The sequence below is a fragment of the Pyrus communis genome, chromosome 14, assembly GCF_963583255.1.
Source record: "Pyrus communis chromosome 14, drPyrComm1.1, whole genome shotgun sequence".
Taxonomy (NCBI): Eukaryota; Viridiplantae; Streptophyta; class Magnoliopsida; order Rosales; family Rosaceae; genus Pyrus; species Pyrus communis.
Genome location: NC_084816.1, coordinates 14,559,067 through 14,580,788, shown reverse-complemented (window position 1 = coordinate 14,580,788; position 21,722 = coordinate 14,559,067). Strand labels below are relative to the sequence as shown.

At 36.7% G+C, this 21,722-nt stretch overlaps 1 protein-coding gene across 1 annotated transcript; it reads right to left on the bottom strand.

Annotated features, from left to right (window-relative positions):
- Positions 1 to 1,159: 1,159 nt before the first annotated feature.
- On the bottom strand, positions 1,160 to 19,967 carry LOC137715342 (nuclear cap-binding protein subunit 1). Its single transcript, XM_068454633.1, has 19 exons — positions 19,744 to 19,967; positions 19,563 to 19,622; positions 18,956 to 19,012; positions 17,989 to 18,060; positions 17,047 to 17,109; positions 16,039 to 16,215; positions 15,301 to 15,432; positions 10,420 to 10,486; positions 10,091 to 10,290; positions 9,087 to 9,157; positions 8,104 to 8,188; positions 6,937 to 7,005; positions 6,714 to 6,832; positions 5,681 to 5,819; positions 5,025 to 5,525; positions 2,585 to 2,884; positions 2,209 to 2,387; positions 1,820 to 1,931; positions 1,160 to 1,632 (listed from the first exon to the last, which is right to left on the bottom strand). Exons 1-19 carry the CDS (start codon positions 19,825 to 19,827, stop codon positions 1,522 to 1,524), a joined length of 2,598 nt encoding a protein of 865 aa, XP_068310734.1. The 5' UTR covers positions 19,828 to 19,967; the 3' UTR covers positions 1,160 to 1,521.
- Positions 19,968 to 21,722: the final 1,755 nt, after the last annotated feature.

Below are 21,722 nucleotides of genomic sequence, written 5' to 3'. Positions count from 1 at the left end.
AAAATCATAACCCAATTTACACAATAAACTTATGGAGGCATAAACTTAGAGAGAGAATTTGCTATTTAAAAAAAAAAAAATCTATTTGTGTAATAAGATAATATGTAGCAAACCTCGTTGACAAGACATTGAAAATTTTGTAAGATAGAGACTCTATGCACATTTCTCTTTTCTAATTTTGGGATTGAAATGAGATTTGTGGAATGATATATTGGCAATTCAGTTTGATAGAAACTGCTTTTTGTTGAATGTGGGTGCAGTTTTCCCATTTTCCACGTTCATTTTTTTTTCTTTTTCATTTGAGGGGTTCATCACGTCCTTTTATTTTCATTTTTCCAATAAAACGAATTTTTACTTTTTTTATTGTATTTTCTTATTTTTATGGGATATTAATCTCTCTCCTAAAATGGAGGAGTGGGGTTAATCTCTCCTTAAATGGCACGTTTTAAATGGAAGAGTGGGGGTTAAACTCTCCTTAACCTGCACGTCTTTCCCCTTTTTTTTAATTTTTTCTTTTTTTCTTCTAATAAAAAAACTTTAATTTTTTTTTCTTTACACAATTGCCTTTGTGAAAGGCGAATTTAAACCACATTATTACTAATCTATTGTGATGTTAAGCCCACCTCTTCCCCTTTAGTGTAGATAATATCGTTTGTTCAAAAAAAAAAAAAAAAAAAAAAAAAAACCTTGCACATTTTCATGTATCAATTCGGTCAGTTTTTTATTTTTTTGTTTTAGGGGCTTTTCGGTCCAATTATTTTTTTGTGATGCCTTAAGACACACAAGTGTGCTTCAGGCTTTCTAATATTAGAGATTAGAGATGCTACACTAGCAAATAGCAATGCCCTATATTTTTAACTAACATTTAGAAAAAAGTTGCTCACGTTTCGGTAGCAAGTGGTGTTCCTGAACTGGATTATTACTTAAAGTGTCGCTTAAAGTGCTTGATTCTTATTGGTGAAACATCATTTAGTTTGCAAATTTAGTCTCCTAGCAACTAACATTCACAACAGAATAAGGGGTCGCGTCAGATGTTTTTCGTCAATACGACGCTTTTCACATGGTCGGAATGGCACATTACACTACAACACAACACTAAGATTCTAAGCACCAACACTTGAACGTGGTACAAGTCCAATAAAATGGTGCCGTTCCCATTCGTTGGCAACGAGACGACCAACATAACCACATGCCTAACGGCGAGTTACAGGAGGCAACGAGAGTCCATTTCATATATGCAAAACCCCAAAACAATGGGAGAAGCAGCGGAATTGTAACAAAGTGCCTCCATCCATAAGAATTTTCACAGTACTAGCCTCTAATTAGTTGTTTTGGTTACATATCACCTAGTACACATCTGCAGTTAGACATACAAATCGCCTAACGCTCGGTATACATGCCGTAGCTAGCCTCATCTCCTTCAAATCTTATAAGGTTACCTCATCAACGTACATGTGTTGCTGTTTGCTTGGAAAAAAAGAAAAGGGGGAACGGGGGGGGGGGGGTGATAAGTTTGAAGTTTCACAACCCATCAGTTTCTCGACGAAGACCACAATAAACTGATTTCCGAATAAGAGGATGCACGTCTTCGGTTAGAACCTCGGCATCCAACTTCTCCATGTGAGGCCAAATCTGACAGGTACATAATATATAAGGTCAGGGATTCCGTAGTAAAGAATATTAAGCATGTCTGTAAAACTTCACCCAAAAATCCAAAGAAAACAAAAATGATACCGGAAACGGGAGGGGGAGGGTCGAAAGGAAAACGAACAAAGGAGGGAAGTCGCAAAAAGAACAAGAGAAGCGACACTGTATTTACCTCAGAAGCATATTGCCTCGAGAACGCCTTGAGATAGCCTAAAGTTGAAAGACACCATTGCTCTTTTTCACCTACATTATAAACATTACTTGTCCTCCCACCATTCAGTTCACTGCAAAAGTTAAGAAGACAAGTTAAATACATTCGAATAGCATGTCACACAATGTCGAAACAATTTATTAATTTATGATAACAAAAACAAGATATTTAGGAAAACAGAGGAGACTACACGAAAATAAAGCTAGTCAATTACGAAGGACAACAATAAAGTAATCCGTATCCCAATCTCTCCCCTCCATAACATCCTTCATCTGCTCTAACCTTGTAGTCAACATGTTTTTCATTTACATGAATATAGGATTTTGTATTTTAGTGAGGGAAAGAAATACCTTTTCTTAGGTATTCCATTCTCATTGTCTACATCCATTGTGGATGATTCTTCAAGGTCAACTGCCATAGAATCTGCATGAATCCCCTTTAATCCCTGCAATGTGACACATTTGGACGATTCTGGCAGCCGTTCCGTTAACACATTAAGGAAGCTTTTGTACATGGAGTAGAATAATGCCTGCATGTGAACGCCATGGTTAATACAAGGAAAAGATGAAGAGTGCCAACGGCCAGATTAATTAAAAGTTCAGTAATTATGACATGCACCTACAAGACGGAAATATATACATAATTTTACATCTATTGTGGGAAAATGATTCAACAGATGTAAAGGGGGAAATATGTTGGCGCTTCTTTTCCCCAACTATTCTGTACCTCAAATTCATCAAGGGATCGGTATAGAAGAGCCCGCTTAGCCTCTAAAGATTCACGTACAGACACCACCTCCTCCTCAGCCTTTTCAGCACGTGATTTCAAACGCTTCAGCCACACAGGATTTTCCCCAGTAACAGCTTCGCCATCCACGAGTGAAAGCTTTGATTCAGAAGCTACTAACTCTGCTTTCACCGTTGCTGCAGCTTCTTCAGCTGATACAACACTCTTTTTGAAAGAAGAAATCTCCTTCCGTAGATCACATACACGGTTATATGTCTTGCTAACTGCATTTCTTAGTATCTGTTTGGATGATAAGGACAAAAACGTATAAGCAATCAAGAAAAACATATTTAGAGATTATATTTAAGTACAGAAAGGATAGTTCATATGGTAACAGCTCCAGGTCAAGAAGAATAAATAAATTAGTAAACAAATAAATTAAAAATTAATTTGAAATTCTTATGGAAGGGGGAGATGGGAATGGAGCAGAGCATATGAAGAGTGCTCAACTGACAACAAGCCATGTTAGCAGTACAACATTGAAGTGATTACATACCCAGTTAAAATATACACAACAAACTTTTCTTGAAGGAAAAACAAATTTTTATTGCAAAGAAACAATAAAAATACAAGAGCGGACAAGAAGTCCGCAAAAGCACAAACAAAAACAGGGTAAATAGCAACATCACCCTGACACTTAAAAACTACGGCAATACCACAAAACTAACTAATAGCAGCATTTCAATTACGCCAAACTTCTGAAAAAGAAAAATCTCTAAATTCTGAAGTAAACGATGCCCATAGAGATGACAATAACCGAGTTTTATCCCAAGATCCTCCCTTCTACTGACTGAGTAGTCCTAAAAAAATCAGCTTGTTTCTTTCCACCCAAATGGCCCAGACGATAGCAAAAACTATACAACCCCATAAGACCTTGGCTTTCTTCCCCTTTCCTGGTAGCTTCTCTACCATAAAAGAATAACAATCCCTGGGTAAAACGCAGCTGATACCAAACTCCCTAAACAACTTCAACCATAGAATAAAAGCTACCGAGCAGAGAAGAAGCAAATGATCAATACACAACACACACATATACATATATATATGTGTGTGTGTGTGTGTGTGTGTGTGTATTTCAACGATCTGAAATGTCTATATTTTATTCTGTAGACGATTCAGTGAAATAATTGGCATCTCAACCATCGCATCTTGACCGAACTGAGAAACAAAACCCCATTTGAAAACCTTAGACGAAAATCTATGTGAAAAAATGTTCTCTTACCAAATATCTGGCATGTCATGTTGCCACTCTGTCGACCATTGATCATGGGGAATTGTGTTGCATCAAGTGGCAAAGAACATTTCATAAATTGGATAAAAGAATGCTACCCTATATATCCCTGATATATATATAATGCTATTTTTACATTCTAATTGTACCATCTCTGTAATAGAAATGAGACCCACATGTGTTGGTGGCCCCTACCTATATGAGAGAGATGGTACAAATGATAGTACAAATAGATCGTATTTTGTTTTAAAAGAAACAAACTGAATTGTAATAAACACAAAATTTACATAAGGACTGGACAAGATGGCCACAACCAGTAAATGTTTACTTTGTTCAACATTGTTTACACATTAACCAGTAAATGTAGGTTGGTTTTGAGTTCTCATTGATGCCAGAAACATTAACCATTATTCTTGAAACTAAGATGATTAACACGTATGTTCATTGATTTGACCCTTAGCAGGGTAAATTTCTGTTATGGAAATGAAGGCCAAGTATACAATAAAAATGGTAAGAAGGGTAAAGTTTGAAAGTATATCAAAGATGATTTCAATCTGGTTGACCAAATCATTGCACAATTCATGAAGGCCACATTAAGAGAAAACAATTGAAATGTATTAGTTGTAATAACAACCATACCAACATCATGCAAGCAAGAATCTGGAAAGCTCTAAAATTTGGAAGATGTCACACAAAGTAAATTAACATAAAACATTCAAGAATATAAGAATGCAGGCTAACCAGAGAAAACCAACAAAGGCGCTATTTCCTTTTGTTTTTTTTGTTTTTTTGTTTTTCATCTTGATAAGTCTCCTGTTTTAACAATCATCCATATTTTCCACTAGAGTGGCATTATCTTGAATTGCCTATCTTCGCATGATGATTTTGGATTAGACCAAATTTAAAGCTTATAATAATTCAGTTTCCATTTGTGTGAACAAGGTAGATGCCAAATTAATTTTACTATCTCATGTTTGAAGCAGTTGCATAGATTTGTACAACTTTGAAGTGTTCTGTTCATGTTGTTTTCAAGGTTGATGCCAAGCAAGGAAAAACACCAAAACTCAACCAAGCATTCGTAACGTAAACAGTTATAACAGCAGAAAAGACAAGTTTAACTTTAATGCTATAAAAATGCTGTAAGCATACCTCCCATGGACGATCTGATATGTGAAACTGCTCAATGTTTGGTGGTAAAAAGACCCATCTGACAATGGCCAGATTAGACAAAATTCGGTAGCCCATCATCCTATCTATTGCAATAGCAGTCATTTGAGAATTATTCCTCCAATAAGAATCAATCTCATTTATCAGCATGACCTGCTTATCCTGGTCAGCACATAGTTTTGCAATGACTTGGCCGTATCTCTCCAATACAGTAATCAAATGAGTGAAACTTTTAGATCCAATATCGAGGAGAGTTTGCACAACCACATTGAGGGTAACTTCCATCCCATGAACAGGAAACACACTTTCCTCTATCCATACTATCATTTCACGGGCAGATGCCCTAGCTTTCACCATGTTTCTGAGGTCAGAAGAAAGTGCATGTAGCCCATCTTCTTCGCTGGTTTCTTGAACACTAAATTTGAAATTCGGTGCTCCCTTGGGAGGAAGCAACTCTTCCAGACCAGGGGCATGCTCAATACTCTAAAGGGAAAATAATTAAAGAACTATATTAGAAAAAGTATAACCATGGAGCACATATGTGGTTGTGTAATATCCTATAAAACCTCAAGATGTGAAGCCTTGTGCTGTAAAAACCTCAATTCTAGTTACCAATATCTTTTTGAATGATTAAGTACCTGCTTCACTTTATCCCAGTAAGATAAACGGACTTCTCTCTCCAGAACCTCCTGAACAAAAACACGTTGTGGGGCCCATTTTGGAAGGTCTAAGACATGAGCCCACTCTTCCCATGGCCAGATGAACTGAAAGTTTGATCTGCATGGTCAGGTAGGCATAGTATATTAGGAATCATACATGTTAACATATTCAGTATATTAACTAAAAATCCAGATTATATCCATGTCTACATTGCTCGGCAGCTATGTTGCATGCATACGGATACCCGTTGCGGGACACGATATAGCAGGATACGGAACAAAAAATGTCCAAAGCTAGGGTATGGGCAAAGCATCAATACAACAGTAATAAAACGAGCTTAGAGCATTCATATCTTTCTTCAGCTCTTCTTCTCTTCCTCTATGTTGCAAAATATAAAGTCCTAGCCCCTTAATTTGTTCTGTCACACCAGAGTAAAAAAGATCGTCTCCTCTTATTTCCGGTTATATATCACTTATCACTTCCAGAAATTACAATAGCCCAAACTTCTTTTAAAATAATTGCAAATAATCATTACGTTGAATTTGGCATATGTGTCCATCATGCGTATACAGGTATCCCAAAGTTAAAGTTGCCAAAAAGTCGATGGATGCAGACTTGAAGTATCAGCTATGTATACTATCTATCTCAGAGTTATCCACCAAGTATCGTATAAAACAGGGAAATAAAATATCTATTTTTTTGGAGTATCTGTGCTTCATAGCTTGGTAGTAATTTCCCTACAAAAATGTCAGTAATGTCCTTGGCAGTTATGGGACCTAGGATAGAATCCCACCTTCACATGAGATAGGAGTTTACAAAAAAGATGCTACTTCTGTAGCCCAAGGTCCAAACATGCGTACAGCAATGAGTCTACTGACTTTTCAAGCAGTCTTTCCCGTTAAAGTAATATACTTAACAAGATAATGTAGCAACGTCGCAAAATGGAAAGTTAGAAGGGAGATTTGTACATCACATAGAAAATTTAGTGGTACTACTTATACTGGAACTTACAAGTGGTGTGAAAACCAAAGGATGAGTCGTGTTCGACATTCCATATCTAAATCAGCCATTTTGTCGAAAAGAGCTCGTACAGCACCAGCAACTACCGCAGGAAAGGCTCCAGGAAGTGCCTAAGAATTAAAATTCATAGTCAGATTGCTTTAAAATTGATGTCTACTTCAATTCAATCAGACAAAAGACCAAGACATAGACAAAATAATTGTATTCATATTACCTTACAGAGGTCGATAATAACTAGCGTGTAATATATTGTCCTGAAAGGGGGTTGTGGTAGCATAAGCAACTGCGCAAATATAAAACACATCATTTTGTTTTACATGAGAAAGTTTAAACTATAAAATTTTACAATGACATAGTCAAGGAATGAATCTGTTAATAAAAAGAATAATGTCCAAGAATAAGCAGGGAAGAATATGGATCTAATCCTATCTTATTCTGTTAAGCCTGCTGGTTCAGCAGAGTTAAAAGTTAATGAATTCTGTAGTCAAAAGAAAAATTTATAAACTTTTTCTACTTTGAGAAGTTAAATTGTTACCCTTCTCGATTAAATATATTGAATTCTATAAGAATCTCGTTCTCAAACTCCAATTCCAAGCATCTCAAATCCATTAGGTTAAAACCAATTAAGATCCATGTTAGACTATTATATACTTTGTGACAAAAATTCGTAATTAACATATCATTTTAAAAGAATAGTATGCATTTTAAGCTATTTCATTAGCAGTAAATTCATATACAATCTTTATAAGCCTATAACATGGTACTCCACCAAAAATATCCTTACAGATTTGAACAATAAATCAAGATAAATTTAAACAAAAGGCACCCATATTAATTTAGGAAACAATTCCGTAATGTTCGATGAAAAAAAAATCTTCAAGAGCACTAATGAACTAGCAAATTGGGATCAAAAATTAAATTTAGACTGCCAATGTTTTATTTCCATATACAGATAGTTAAGGAAAATCTGAAAACTAGAATGAAGCAAATATTTTACCATTATTTCTCCAAATAAAAGGAAAAACTCTCCAAATATTTCCATTGAAACAAATATAAACCGATTGTTCCAAAACCTAAAACCTAGGCAAACCATATGCAGCTTTGGAGAATCATCCTACAAAAGGATTACTTGCAAATAACACTGGAAAAACCATAGAAACCAAACTGAAGAAACAACTCCAGCCATACAGCCCATTTATCTTGGCTCATAACTAAGCCACCAAATATTGCTACAATGTGTTAAACTCATACGATTAACTCATACGATTAACAAATCATATATCTTTCACAGTTGGATAAAGTAATGATTGGAAAGAGAATAAAAATAGCTCATCAAAATAGGAACTAAAAGACGGCAAAAATACAATGGTTAACAACTTACCTGGGAGAAAATTGTCTCTGCCATAAGATACTCATATCTAAAGGGCACAGGTAGGCCAGCCATATATGAAGCACATTCCTTTCGACTAGCTTTGCATGAAGGAAGAACAAACAGAATAAATATTATTAAGGCCAAAAATCAAATAAAAAAAGAAACAAGGAAGAAGTTTAAGTACAAGGAATCAGAAAGTACAACTGCAGTGTTCAATATCAATTCGCCTGCACACATATTAATGAATACAAGACGGTAAGATAACACCAAGTAATCCAGATTTCAGAACACAAGTAAAATTTCAACTAGGTATCTGCTTGTTTTTCTCTTCAACACATCTAGCTATAAAAAATGTTACAACTAAAACTACTAAAAGGGAACACACAAATTATGCTTTTCTGCCCCCAATCAATGCCTTGACACCATTAGCAGGGTATGACTTAAAAAGCAACAAAATAGTTTGTTCTCCTGAACAAACAAACACAACAAATATATTGCTGCAAGCCTCCAACAGAATATCCAAAATCACAACCTCTGCTCAACCCACAGTTATAGATTATGTTGCAAAGACACGAACACAAATTAAGCAATACGACATGCAAACTTGACATTTACGTTCAGATGTTTAAATGCCTCAAAAGAGTTTGACTTTATGTAGCATCTGACTTTACTATCCAACATTTTAAAATGAAGTTCATCCTTTCCAAGAAATGCATAAATTAAGCAGTTAACCATCACACAATTTTGCTATCACTATACATTATAAAACCCTTTTGAAACTACAAAAACACAAGACACCTAACAGAATCTCTTCAAGAGAAAAAGGAGTTGGTCTGATTGGTTTGAACAGGTAGCATATTCTCAATTCCAAAAAGAAAAAGTAAAAAGCATAAAACAAAGTGATCATCAGAAAGTCAACAAACTAATTAAAGTGAGAAGCTATAAGAAATTTAGTTATGTCTTCTATTAGGAGGTCATTGAGAGGCACAAACCAGCCATTTAAGTAAAATAGCACATCTAGCAGATACTCTTCCACGATGAAGCGATCCATGGGTTGCACGTCCTGTCATCAACAAAGACAAGATTTCATGTCATGAATAAATAAAAGAACAGATTTTACAACCAATCACCAATAAAATCGATGCGTAGAATTTATTGCAGAAATGCACTCAAACAAGCAGAAACACAAGTATGTAATGAACATGATATAAGCTAGTAACTCAAAACAGGTCAAATAAATAATAAAGTAAAAAGGACAACATATGTCGGAAAGTAATTCCATTAAGTTTATATTGAAAACAGAACTGTGGAAAACGGTACCAGTACCAGATGCAACCAAATTCTTACTTTTGTTGCCTCTAGAGGATACATATTCATTAATTTATCCCATATTATTTTTCTCTTCTTAACTGTGCAGTATTTCAAAAATGCTTGACATAATTGGACTACATACTGAGCACACAGACTACAGTAAAAACTCTTAAGAATAAAATTTACCTTTTGCCCTTGTAGTTTGTATAATTTGATATAAAGCACACATCATGCAAATGGGTTACAAACTAGTTTTACAAACACAACTGACTTGAACTGGAGCTTCATTCCATAAAAAAGTCGAGAGTGATTGCACGAAGAAATTTCTTTTCACTCTTTAATAGTCTTTAATTTATTAATACAATTCCATAAATAATCCCAGGAGGATTCAAATCCTAGAAAATACTGCTTTGGATTGAAAAGCATATCTAGAAGCAGATACCTGAAAAAAGAGAAGCTTTCAAGCCATCACAATAGAGAGTTACAAACTTCAAAAACTTTAAACTTTGGAGGATTTTGGATATTTTAAGCTGGTCACAGTAATGTGGCACTGAAGTTGTAGAGAAAATATTGAAAAAAAATAAAAAAATGTAATAAGAAATCACTAGTGAGCTTAAAATTAACAAACTTAAGAATGAGAAAGTTGGTTTAGACATATGAATTTAGTTCTTAGATAGCAAACTACCTCAGTTTTACTTTCAGGAAATATATTCAGCCTTCGTATCCTTTGCGGATAGATAAACTCTGCATCATGCTTTTGTTTACCATAAGTTATATTAGACATTGTTGAAGGCATAGCAGGTTGGTCAGGACAGCCGATGGGTCCAAACTCATGAGACTTTCCAGCAACTAGCTGTGCTTCAAATGATAGGTGAGGTCTCGGAACTACCAAGTGAGTCCATAGAATTTGATCAAACAGTGAAATAAAAGTCATGAGAAAAAATAGAATAAAAAAATTGCCAATCTAAATATAATGTTTAAGTTTAAACGAACTCTGGGAAACTTGATCATTACCACTATCAAGTTTCCATCCATTGCTAGATAAAACTTGTATTCGGCCCCACAAATCTTCCAAGAAATCCTACCAGAAAGTTCAAAAAAATAAAGAATAAACAGTGGTTAGGATAATATTACAAGGCAGTGTAAAACAATGAATAGGATAATAGTTTGACTAGATAACAGAGATATGAAGCAAATTAAATGTATAGGGGAAGAACTTAATATATGGTTGATATGCTCAATCTACAGAGGTAAGTAAGTTACTTAAAAGATGGAATATATAAAGTTCTAGGGCCGCATAAAATAGCTGTAGAAGTTTAAAAACTCAAGAATTCAGTGACTAACAAAATTATTTAACAAAACTTTAATTTCAGGTATAATGGTAAATGAGACCAGCTGAGGAAATTACAAGAGAATTAAATTGATGAGTCACATTATGGAAGTATGGGATTAATATAGAAACAGAAAACTTCCTCTGTAAGTTTTCACTTATATTTACTTTATTAATAATTGTACACTGTGTAGGTATATATATAGACTTTGGCTATTTACATAGATACCCCTTAACTACCTAACTGCCTCAACTAACCTTATAATAACCCTAACTAATCACAACCATTAGCACAGCAAATTCCATTTAGTTGTAACAAACTATTTAATAGTAACTGAAATGGATGACTTGTCATTCTCCCTAATACACCCCCACAAGCTAGAAGGGAAATCAGAACAGATTCCAATTGGAAGCTTGGAGCACAGATAGTTAAATCGACTTTTAGATAGGGACTTGGTGTGGAGATCAGCCAATTGGTCTTCACTGCAAACAAACTACATTTTAAGAAGATTAGCCAGAACCAATTCTCGAATATAGTGGTAGTCTATCTCAACATGCTTTGTGCGAGCATGAAAGACAGGATTAGATGCTAAGGATATTGCTGAGATGTTGTCACACCAAAGTTTAGGCAGTGTAGGTAGAGGAAAGTGGAGATCTCTGAGAATTTTGCAGGCCCAAATGATTTCTGCAGCTATGTGAGCTAAGGAGCGATATTCAGCTTCTGTAGATGACCTAGCAACAGTACTTTGTTTCTTGGCACTCCAGCTAATGAGATTGGAGCCTAAGAACACACAGTAGCCACTTGTAGAACGTCTATCAAATGTACAGCCAGCCCAATCAGCATCAGAGTATGCAGAAAGATGGACAAGACCCTTTGTGAACCACAAACCATGTGAAAGAGAACCTTTAAGAAATCTGAGAACTCTTTTAGCTGCTTGAAGATGTTGTTCCCTAGGAGCATGCATGAACTGGCAGATCTGGTTCACATCAAATGCAAGGTCTGGTCTAGTCCAAGTTAGATATTGTAAACCTCCTACAATAGAACGATATTCAGTGGGATTGGACAAGAGAGGCCCACTGTAATCTAGTTTCTTGGAACTAAGAGGTGTGCAGCACGGTTTTGCACCCTCCATGTTTGTGTTCTTGAGAAGATCAAGTAAGTACTTGGTTTGATGTAGAAAGATGCCTTGTGAGGATCTGCGTACTTCTAAGCCCAAGAAGTAGTGTAAAGGATCAAGATCCTTCACTAGGAACTGAGAACCGAGTTGTTTAATAAACTGTTGACAGAGTTGAGAGTTTGGACCAGTTACTAGAATATCGTACATACACCAGAACAATAACCAAATGAGGAATATTTAGAACAAACAATGAGGCATCAGAGGAAGATTGTGTGAGCCCAAGAGAATGAGGGCTTGAAATAGTTTATCAAACCAAGCTCGAGGAGCTTGTTTGAATCCATATAGAAATTTTCTCAACTTGCAAACATGACTAGGAGAATTAGGAGCAACAAACCCTGGAGATTGTTGCATGTAGACATCCTCCTTTAAGTCTCCATGAAGAAAGGCATTGCTTATGTCCAATTGATTGAGAAACCAATTATATTGGACAGCAAGAGTGAGTAGGATTCGAATTGTAACCGGCTTGGCAACTGGACTAAAAGTCTCTTGGAAGTCAATACCCTCTTGTTGATGGAAGCCCTTTGCCACAAGGCCGGCTTTATACCTATCAATAGTACCATCAGCCTTTTTCTTACCTCGAAACACCCACTTGCATCCAACTATATTTTGGGAAGGATGAGAGGAGACTAGTGACCAAGTACCAGTAGATATCAAGGCATTGTATTCATCTTGCATTGCAGCTTGCCAGTGAGCATGCTTAGAAGCTTGCAAGTAGGTACTGGGAACATAATCAAGATCAACAGGAAGAGGATGCTTGGTTGCTGCATAAACCTGAGACTTAGATTTGCATATGCCAGCTTTGGATGTTGTAATCATTGGATGAGAATTAATAGGGATAGAAGGATGACTTGTCTGACTTGGTGGCAAAGATGAGGGTTCTGAAACAGAAACAGAACTAGAAGAAAGAGGTACTGAGATGGTTTTAGGAGAAGATGAACTTGGGAGGATTTGAGACAGGGGCAGAAACATATGGGGGAGGTGATGCACTGCTAGTGGAGAGATTGGGAATATATTGATCAAAGTGAAGATCTAGAGATGAAGAACCTTCTGGAGATGATGTATCTTGGTTGGAACGGTGAGGCTGCAGTAATTGAAATGGATAAAGCTTCTACCCAGAATATATGAGGAACATGAGAAGCAACAAGCAAAGTACGAGCTGTCTCAACAAGGTGCCTGTGCTTTCTCTCAGCACAACCGTTTTGTTCAGAGTAGGAGAAGAAATATTTGCAACATCATTGGTAATGTGAGAGGTGGCACCCGAGTCAATCAACCAAGACTGAGATGGTTTGGCAAAGTGATTGACACACATAACAGCAAGTTTGGCTAGAGGAATCCGACCATAGATGTCTGGATTCATGCAATCAAAGCAGTCAATAGCCTCATGACTGGTAGATCCACAGATTTGACAAGGAACTTTAAAGGTGGAGGAACCTTGAGCATGGCGGGGGCTTTGATAACTGCGATTGCCATGATTGTTGGAGTAATTACCATGATTGTTATGGAAGTTGCGATTGCCTCTATGAGAGAAGGAATTGCCCCTATTGTTCTTTCCACGATTGTTAGATTTTGGTTGGTGCCATGATTGGAGTTGGTGCTGAGCAGCAAACACAGATGTAGTGGGTAGGAGAGCGGGCTGAGATTGCACCGAGAAAGCTTGAAAAGGCTCAGCTGCAGAAGATGAACTGACATTTTTGCGTCGAGCCATAGACAATTCTTTAGTGAGAAGAAGGCCATGGAGCTCATCAATGGATGTAGAGGACAATCGAAGCATGATTGAGTTGATGAAAGACTCAAATTCATCAGGCAAGCCATGAAGTGTGGCTGCAATAAGATCTCGATCAGATACGAAGACACAGCTTGCAAGGAATCTAAGATTTCCTTAATTTCTTGAAGATTCTCGGAGATGGAGTGGGATCCTTTCTGAACCGATTGAAGACGCGACCGCAATTGATGAACGTGAGCCTCTGAAATTCCACCAAATCTCTATTCAAGCTTCACCTAGAGTTCTCGAGAAGATGAAACCCCAACCGTGAAGGGGATGATTTCCTCAGAAAGTGTGGAATTGAACCAGATCAAAAGATTTTGATCTTTTTCATACCATTCCTCAAAGGCAGGATTGATGCTGCGATCAAGCTGGAATGGCGATGGACATGCTTCAGTTCCATCAATGATTCCAAGAAGCTTGTATCGCTTGAGGATTGGGCCAAACAGTGCGCGCCATGGCAAATGGTTTGATCTTTTCAGCTTAATCGGCACCATGCTGCCGATGTTGTGAATTGTAAGAGAGGTGTAGGAACTCAGAAGACTTGGATTACCAAAGAAATTAGGGTTTTGAATTGACGGAGAAGACGATTAAGTCGGTGGCAAAGATGATTGCACCGCCATATCTTGTAGAAATCAAGATGCAAGAAAGATCGGAGAAGAGGAATTGAAGAATCAGAGGAGAAGAAGAACAAAAAATTGATCAAGAATCGATCGATCAATCGATATAGTTGAGCGGAAGGATGGATCGATGCTGGTAAGCAAAATGGCGTGGTACCATATAGAAACAGACAACTTCCTCTGTAAGTTTTCAATTATATTTACTTTATTAATATTTGTACACTGTGTAGGTATTTATATAGCCTTTGGCTATTTACATAGATAGCCCTTAACTACCTAACTGCCTTAACTAACCTTATAATACCCCAACTGATCACAACCATTAGCACATCTAATTATATTTAGTTGTAACAAACTATTTAATAGTAACTGAAATGGATGACTTGTCATTCTCCCTAATAATTAGGTCATAGAACAAATAGTAAGAAAAGAAAGTGTCAAATATCCATTCCAAATTTTGTGAGGTAAATCCTATGTAGACAATCAACTCACTAAGATAATTCAAGACGAACATGATATTCAATAACTTAGAAAAGGCCTATGATAAAGGATCAAGGGATATACTTAAGGGGGGCTACGAAGAAAATGTTTCCAATTCATTATAACAAATTGATCTGAGATATATAATAACACTAGAGTTCAACACATGTGGAGAAACCGGAGACTTTAAAAAGGATCATTCCAAGCATCAATACTAAGTCCTAATCTGTTAAGAGTAGAGTTGTAAAATGAAACATTGTGGATATTAAAGAAGAAATTCATGGTGAATGCTATTTCTGGATGACATAGTTTTGACGGACAACACTAAAAAGTCACTAGCACAGAAAACAAACAGAGAGAAACACAGACAAGCAACAATGACTAAACCAGCTACCACCTCAAACAATCACTGGAATCTATGAAATTAAAATACCAATATTTCTGGTAGACTACAACATACGCAAATCACCAAATGATATTTTAATCTAAAGGGGAAAGCGAGTATGATGTTCAAATAAGTTATACCTTATCGCTAGGTTCTCTCTCATTCTCATCATCATCCTCAAAAAAGGACAACCCAGTGTCAGAAGCACGTTTTCTTATGCTCAAATAAGCTTCAACACCAACCATAACTCTCTCAATTTCCTCAGGAACTTGCTGCAGTGAGACAATCATGATTGGAGCATTTATACTCATAATGAAACAGAAAACTGGAAACATAAGCCATAGTTGAATCAAACAGTAAACAGTAAGGGAAAAATACAATGACTCGTGCCTCCAACCATACTCCCATGAAGCTTCACCACAACCAAAAGGGCCACTACATCTGTGTCAGACACAGAAAGCCCTCTGACATAGCTACAACATGTGATGGCGTGCATCTATTCAACTCTCAGACCCAGACATGGAACAGAAACATCTGAGAGACACCGCTTAAAGCCGGGCAATAAGTTTTTATTTTTAAACAGTTAGTGGCTGGAACAGAAGTGAGACACAAATTGTGAAGGCCTAAATTGCTTATAGCAAGAATGCAACAAATTATGCCTTTTATGTAACAAGTTCTAAACAAAAAACATAGAATCCACGGGAACCGTTCAGTATCATACTTTTAGTTTATAAACAGACCAAAGACTAAAAGTTTTATGAGGTCCATAAGCAGACATAGAATATAGGAATATTTTGAAAAAGAATACTGAAACAAATTAAATATTGGTACCATAAAAGAGACTTTTTCTTTCTATCAAGCACCATTAATAACAGTACCTCAATGAGTTCCGCTCCTCCCCAAGGGAGACAAGATAAAATGCATGTTATGTAAAAGTCAGCTCGCGATTGCCAGGACGGATTGCCTTTCTCCTCATCAACTGTTGTTGCAGCTGATGATAATAATGTTTCAAACACAACCACAAGAGAACTGGGATGGATAACTTTACTGCACATCTATAGAATGAGAAAGTTACCATAAGGGAAAAAAATTATATCTTAGTAAAATGCACGCACTCATGCAGAAAGATATGTACATAGTATATAAATATAGGGTAATGTTCTTTTGCCAAGACTGGGAATCTGAAACACTGATCAAGTTGGTTTTTGTCAGAATGTGTACTCCAGATTCACAGTTTTGAAACAGATGCATTCATCTGGCAACCTAAGTGGGACAAGAGAACATTACTCTATGCATACACACACATACATATGTATATGGATAAGAAAAGTTGTTTCCATGAGTATTGAAGGTTATTTCGCGATATTAGCCTATGGTATCAAGAGGAAGGGGAAAACCAAAAGCTAATATGGGTAGGGACAACTGGGGAAGATATGACAGTGTTTTGGATAACATAATACGGGTAGTATTAGTACTTTTCATTGTATATTATACCTGGGTAGTAGTCCAATATTACACTGGTAAACATAGAAGTTAATGTTCTTTATATTAATGACATGCATTTCCTTTAAATTGTACTCCAGCGAGTAGGAGATGAAACTTAAGAACTTTGTAGATTGTACATGGTCTAAATGAAAAGCTTCTAGAAATTGCAGCGGAGATACAAAATGTATTCATATGAGCAGCCAAATGTGGTAAGATATGGCCTAAAGTTTAAGTTGATAGCATATGGATGACAACATTACATTCCCAGAACCCATTAACAAAAAAATTTCCTTGGTAAATTTGAGCGAATTAAGGCTTATAACGAATAAATGTGATTGTATTCTTGTGTTCTCAATCTGTTCCTGAATTTCATCAGTCACCAATAGGAACATCTTACATACCATAACAGTCAGGAACCTCATCAAAATACGAATCTTGTTACAATTTCCGGAATCTAAAGCATCCTGAAAATCAAGCACAAAAAAAGAAAAAGAAGAATATCAATTCTAAAATCCTCACTAAAAAGAATGATGGATACATCAAAATAGAGAATAATCATCCAATAGTTTTAATCTTTCAAACATAGCCTTATAAAAGAGTTAATGAAAAAACTAACAACAGAACCAACTTCAACCACATAACTTGCATGCACCAGATATTTAAACATCAAATACTCAGACTGTCGGACATCCCACAATTAACCTAAAAGGTAAATGGGCAGCTCAAATCCCACAATTCCTGTTCACTCATTCATCTCTCTTTCTGTTTTTATTTATGAGATCTCTTTTTATTAATAAGAACCAAAAGTACAACTTACAAGAACAAGATGTCCACAATATGTTCACTTGTTCTTATCCCACTATTCCAATTCATTTTTCACATCTCTTATATTATAATTCAAGAGCAGATCCATGAACTAAGAATGTCATTTCATTCACACTACCATTTAATCCAACACTGGCATGCCTGACCTGTTTTTATCAGAGTCAAAGACAAAACCAAATTCAAAGTAATTAACCCTTTTGGCAATCTATTGAGAGACAAAAGAATCAAGTCTTCTGAAATCATCAGTCATGGCAGCAGCAAAATTGAAATTCAAATGAATACAAACAGCACATGAAAAATATGCAAGGTGTATGGCATTCCAGGTTGCAGAGCATCAACTAAAAAATACTAGACTCTTGGCAAATGCTCCAATTTGCTAATTTTTTTTTTACTTTGGTTTTTTGTTTATTACAAATTACAAAGCAGCAGTCCATATTTGGTAAATTTTTTACTCATCGGAGACAAAATTATGATAGGCAAACATATATGAAGCTTGTTTCAACCATAGAATCATTCACCTGGAAATTAGTTTGAGTGTTCTTAACTACTTTCCTAATAAATTCCTCGTTCTCCAAATTTAACAAGCCAATCTGGGAAGAGAGAGAGAGAGAGGGTGTGAGTAAACGAATCCCAAAGAGCCTGAAGCAGTACACAAGAAATATGGTTATTGAAGAAATTACAGCTCAAGAAGTAAGAAAATATGCATACAGTAGACTCTAGGATTATTGTTAATAGAAATTACAACTTGTAACACAGGTGGTGTAATATGATTTTTTATTATTTTTTTATTTTTTATTTTTTTCGAACAAACTCTTCAATTGTTTGTTAAACATATATGAATCCACCATGTATGGTACATTTTACCATCCAACAAACATACATCTGATGGAGCTAAAACCATTCATTTAGACTTGTGCAGCTTCATGTAATGGTCAAGCTTTCCCCTTTTTTTTTTCTCATAAAAATAACTGAATGCAATTCAATTAATAAAAAAATAAAAATAAAAATAAAAAACCTTCAAAATGCACCTCATAAAATAATTAATTATGAAACACTAAAGAACTTTAAAGTCAACTATTCAACAGGCAGTAATTTCAAATACTTCATCACCAAATTCCAAAGCATTTTTCTAAATGCTTGGTTTGTTTCACTTTATACTAACAATGTGATTGTGCTAATATAATTTTTGGTCTGAAAACTGTGTAGAACCCTAATGGTGCCCTAGATGAGCATTTCCAGTGACTATAACATGTGAATCTCGCTTAAACAGAAGAGAACAGTTTAGTTTAGGTCAAACTCAGTCAGTTTGAAGAAAATGGAAGCTATTAGCTTAGTCATGGTCAGTTTGAAGGTTTATATACACTTCCAAGTTCAGCAAAGATTTTTATGAATACTATATATAGGGATGAAAGTAGAAACACTGGAAGAACTGAAGAATCGGAAAAACTACACAAATAAAGTCAGCAATGTATTTATACACCCTACCACTGTCCCATATAAAGGACTCTTGTGAGGCAACTGTTCAGCACACTGGATAAGGTACTGTCAGAAGAAAAAGAACAAAGTTAATGTATATAACAGCAGAACAAGAAGTATCTATGAGTATGGAATTCTTTTCCTTCCCAAATTTCTATATTAAAGAGAGAGTTTTAGTGTGTTTGAAAGGAAAAGTAATCGTCCCCATGTCCTCTCCACCCTCCTTGTCTTTTCCATTCCATAATCGTAAGTGAAAATGGTGAAAAACAAGACAATGTAAAAATTTGCCCTTATTTTATCTTCCCTGGCCGTAAACCAAACATATTATCACTGACCCATTTGGCTGGAGAAACAAAAAGGTCATAAATTATCGGGTGCTTTAGAATTTTAGTTTTTGGTACGAGATGCTTAGACATCGTATACAAAAGATATCCAGCAACATCTAAACTCTCGACCCGAAACATATCCTTAGCTTATAATTCCAATTTTCACAAACTCATACAAAAAATTTAAGACCTTTTTATTTCTTTGCCTTTTCATCAACAGTCTTCCACTGAGTAAACGAATTGTAAATGGGCACTGAAAGAAGGAAAAACAAAAAAGAAATTGGCTTTACTTGCGAAACGTCGTCAGGAGAGTGCTCCAATTCTCGGCGAAGCACGCCATAGCAAGTTTCCTGCAAATCCAAGAGAATTAATCAATCAATAAACCAGACTAGATAGAAAAAAGGAGAGGATGAGAAGACGAAGCAAATTAGGGTTTTGAAATTCACAACAGAGAGAGAGGGAGGTACGAACAATGTGTTCTTTGACGTCGGAGGAGGTGCCATAGTCGGGAGATTTCTCGCCAATTCGAAGAAGAAGACTCTTCCAACTGCTCATTCTCCCTCTCTCTCTCCCTTCTTCTCTTACTTGAGAGAAAGACAGAGAACAAAATTGAAAACAGACAGAGAGACTGCTTAGCTACCAACTGAACAAGCGAAGCGAACTGGAGCTTCACCGAGAGGGGAGAGGGGGGAGAAGTGGGGGGAAGGCGTTTATTTGGGGCTTGTACCCAGCTACTATCTTAGGTTCCGTACGGTATGTGGAATGGGATGTAACAGTGTAAGACGAGGCGTTCCGTCACACGTTTGGTACACTCAAAACGGGTGCAACGCCTTGATCCACGGGACAAGTTTTGAGTGAATTTTTGTTCCGCCTCACCCCTTGGAACGACTCGTTTCACATCCGTGGAACACAAAATTATAATATTTTAAGACAAAAATGCCCCTCTCCCATTGTCTCCTTCGTCAGATCTCAACCTCTCCGTCTTCTTCTTCTTCCTCCTTACTTCCATCTGAGCCCTAGTTTTCTATGGCATCTCTCAATATTCAAAAAATGGGGAAGCCATCCAAAGGCAAGAAATCTGAGAATATGTGAGATGGCTGGGGAAGCTAGCTGGTGAGCTTTGCTGGCAAACCAGAGCCACCGACGATGACGAACCAGAAGAAGAATTAGAAGATTCAATCTCATTCAGGTCGTACGATTGAAGCAATGGCTTGGTGGTGCTGGCGTCCCTATAGCTGCCATTGGATGAGTTCCCTTAAAAGTTGAATTGGAGCTAATGAGGGAGGAAGAGTCGCCGTGACCGTTTCCGAAGAAGTAGTGGCCGATCAGGGCTGCGATCGGAGGGATGAGAAGTCGAAGTCGGCTGCGGTTCCGATAACGGAATTGACAGCTGAGTTTAGGAGGGAGCCCGGGGTGGAGCAGTAGCGGGTCAGACCGGTCGTGCTTGGTCTTGGGCCTATGGGCTTTTGGAGCAAGAAGGATGAGCTTGAGGGATACATTTATGTATGTTGCAGTAGCAGCTCAGCTTCTGGAAGCCTCACAGTCTTTGCACCTTCGGCTACGGCTCCACAGTCGTTTAGTTCCGTCCAACATGTACCAAACGCAGAACGGAACAACCGTCCTGTTTTGTCCTGCGCATACCAAACATACATGAAACCTCTGTTCGGTCTCGTCCCGTCCCGTTTGCGTACCAAACGGTACCTTAAGGTCGTCCAATCGAACAGGTCAGGTGGCTCTCTTTAGCTTTTTTTTTTCCAAGAAATTATATTTTAATAAAAAGTAACCGATTATATTTCATACAATTTTTAACCGAGGAGGTCAAAGGGCCAAACATACTCCTATGACAAAAAATCATCTACAACCGAGAGGGTCAAAGGGTCATAGATCAAATATAATTTATTATTTTAACTGAATTAATATGGTTACTTAAATTAAACTATCTTATTAAAATAAGATTTTCAGACATATTAAAAACTACAACTTCAATTTAAAGATTCAACTACTTCATTTTAAAAATTACAACTTAAATTTAAAGACTACAACAACTTAAATTTAAAAACTACAACTTTAATATTAAAGACTACAACAACTTCAATTTAAAGACTATAATCATCATCTTCATCTGCCCTTGTAGGAGTATTGACACACCCCGACCGAGATCGGAGCGTGCTGGCCGTCACACGAAGGTGACGTAGCCATGTGCACGTGCGGAAGCTAATAAAGTAGTAATATAAAGGTACGAAATATTAAAAACTAGCATACAAGTACTAGAATAAGTGCTAGTTAGTGCGATACAAATTCAGAGCAGGTCTATAGCAGTCCAAATAAAACGACAACAGTAGTACGCCCGAAGGCGACCCTACAATGTGGAGTGTCTGTCAGAACGCCGGAAAGCTCTCAAGGGAAACCACCGCAACGGCTAAGCAACTAGAACCTGGAGGGGCGCAAAA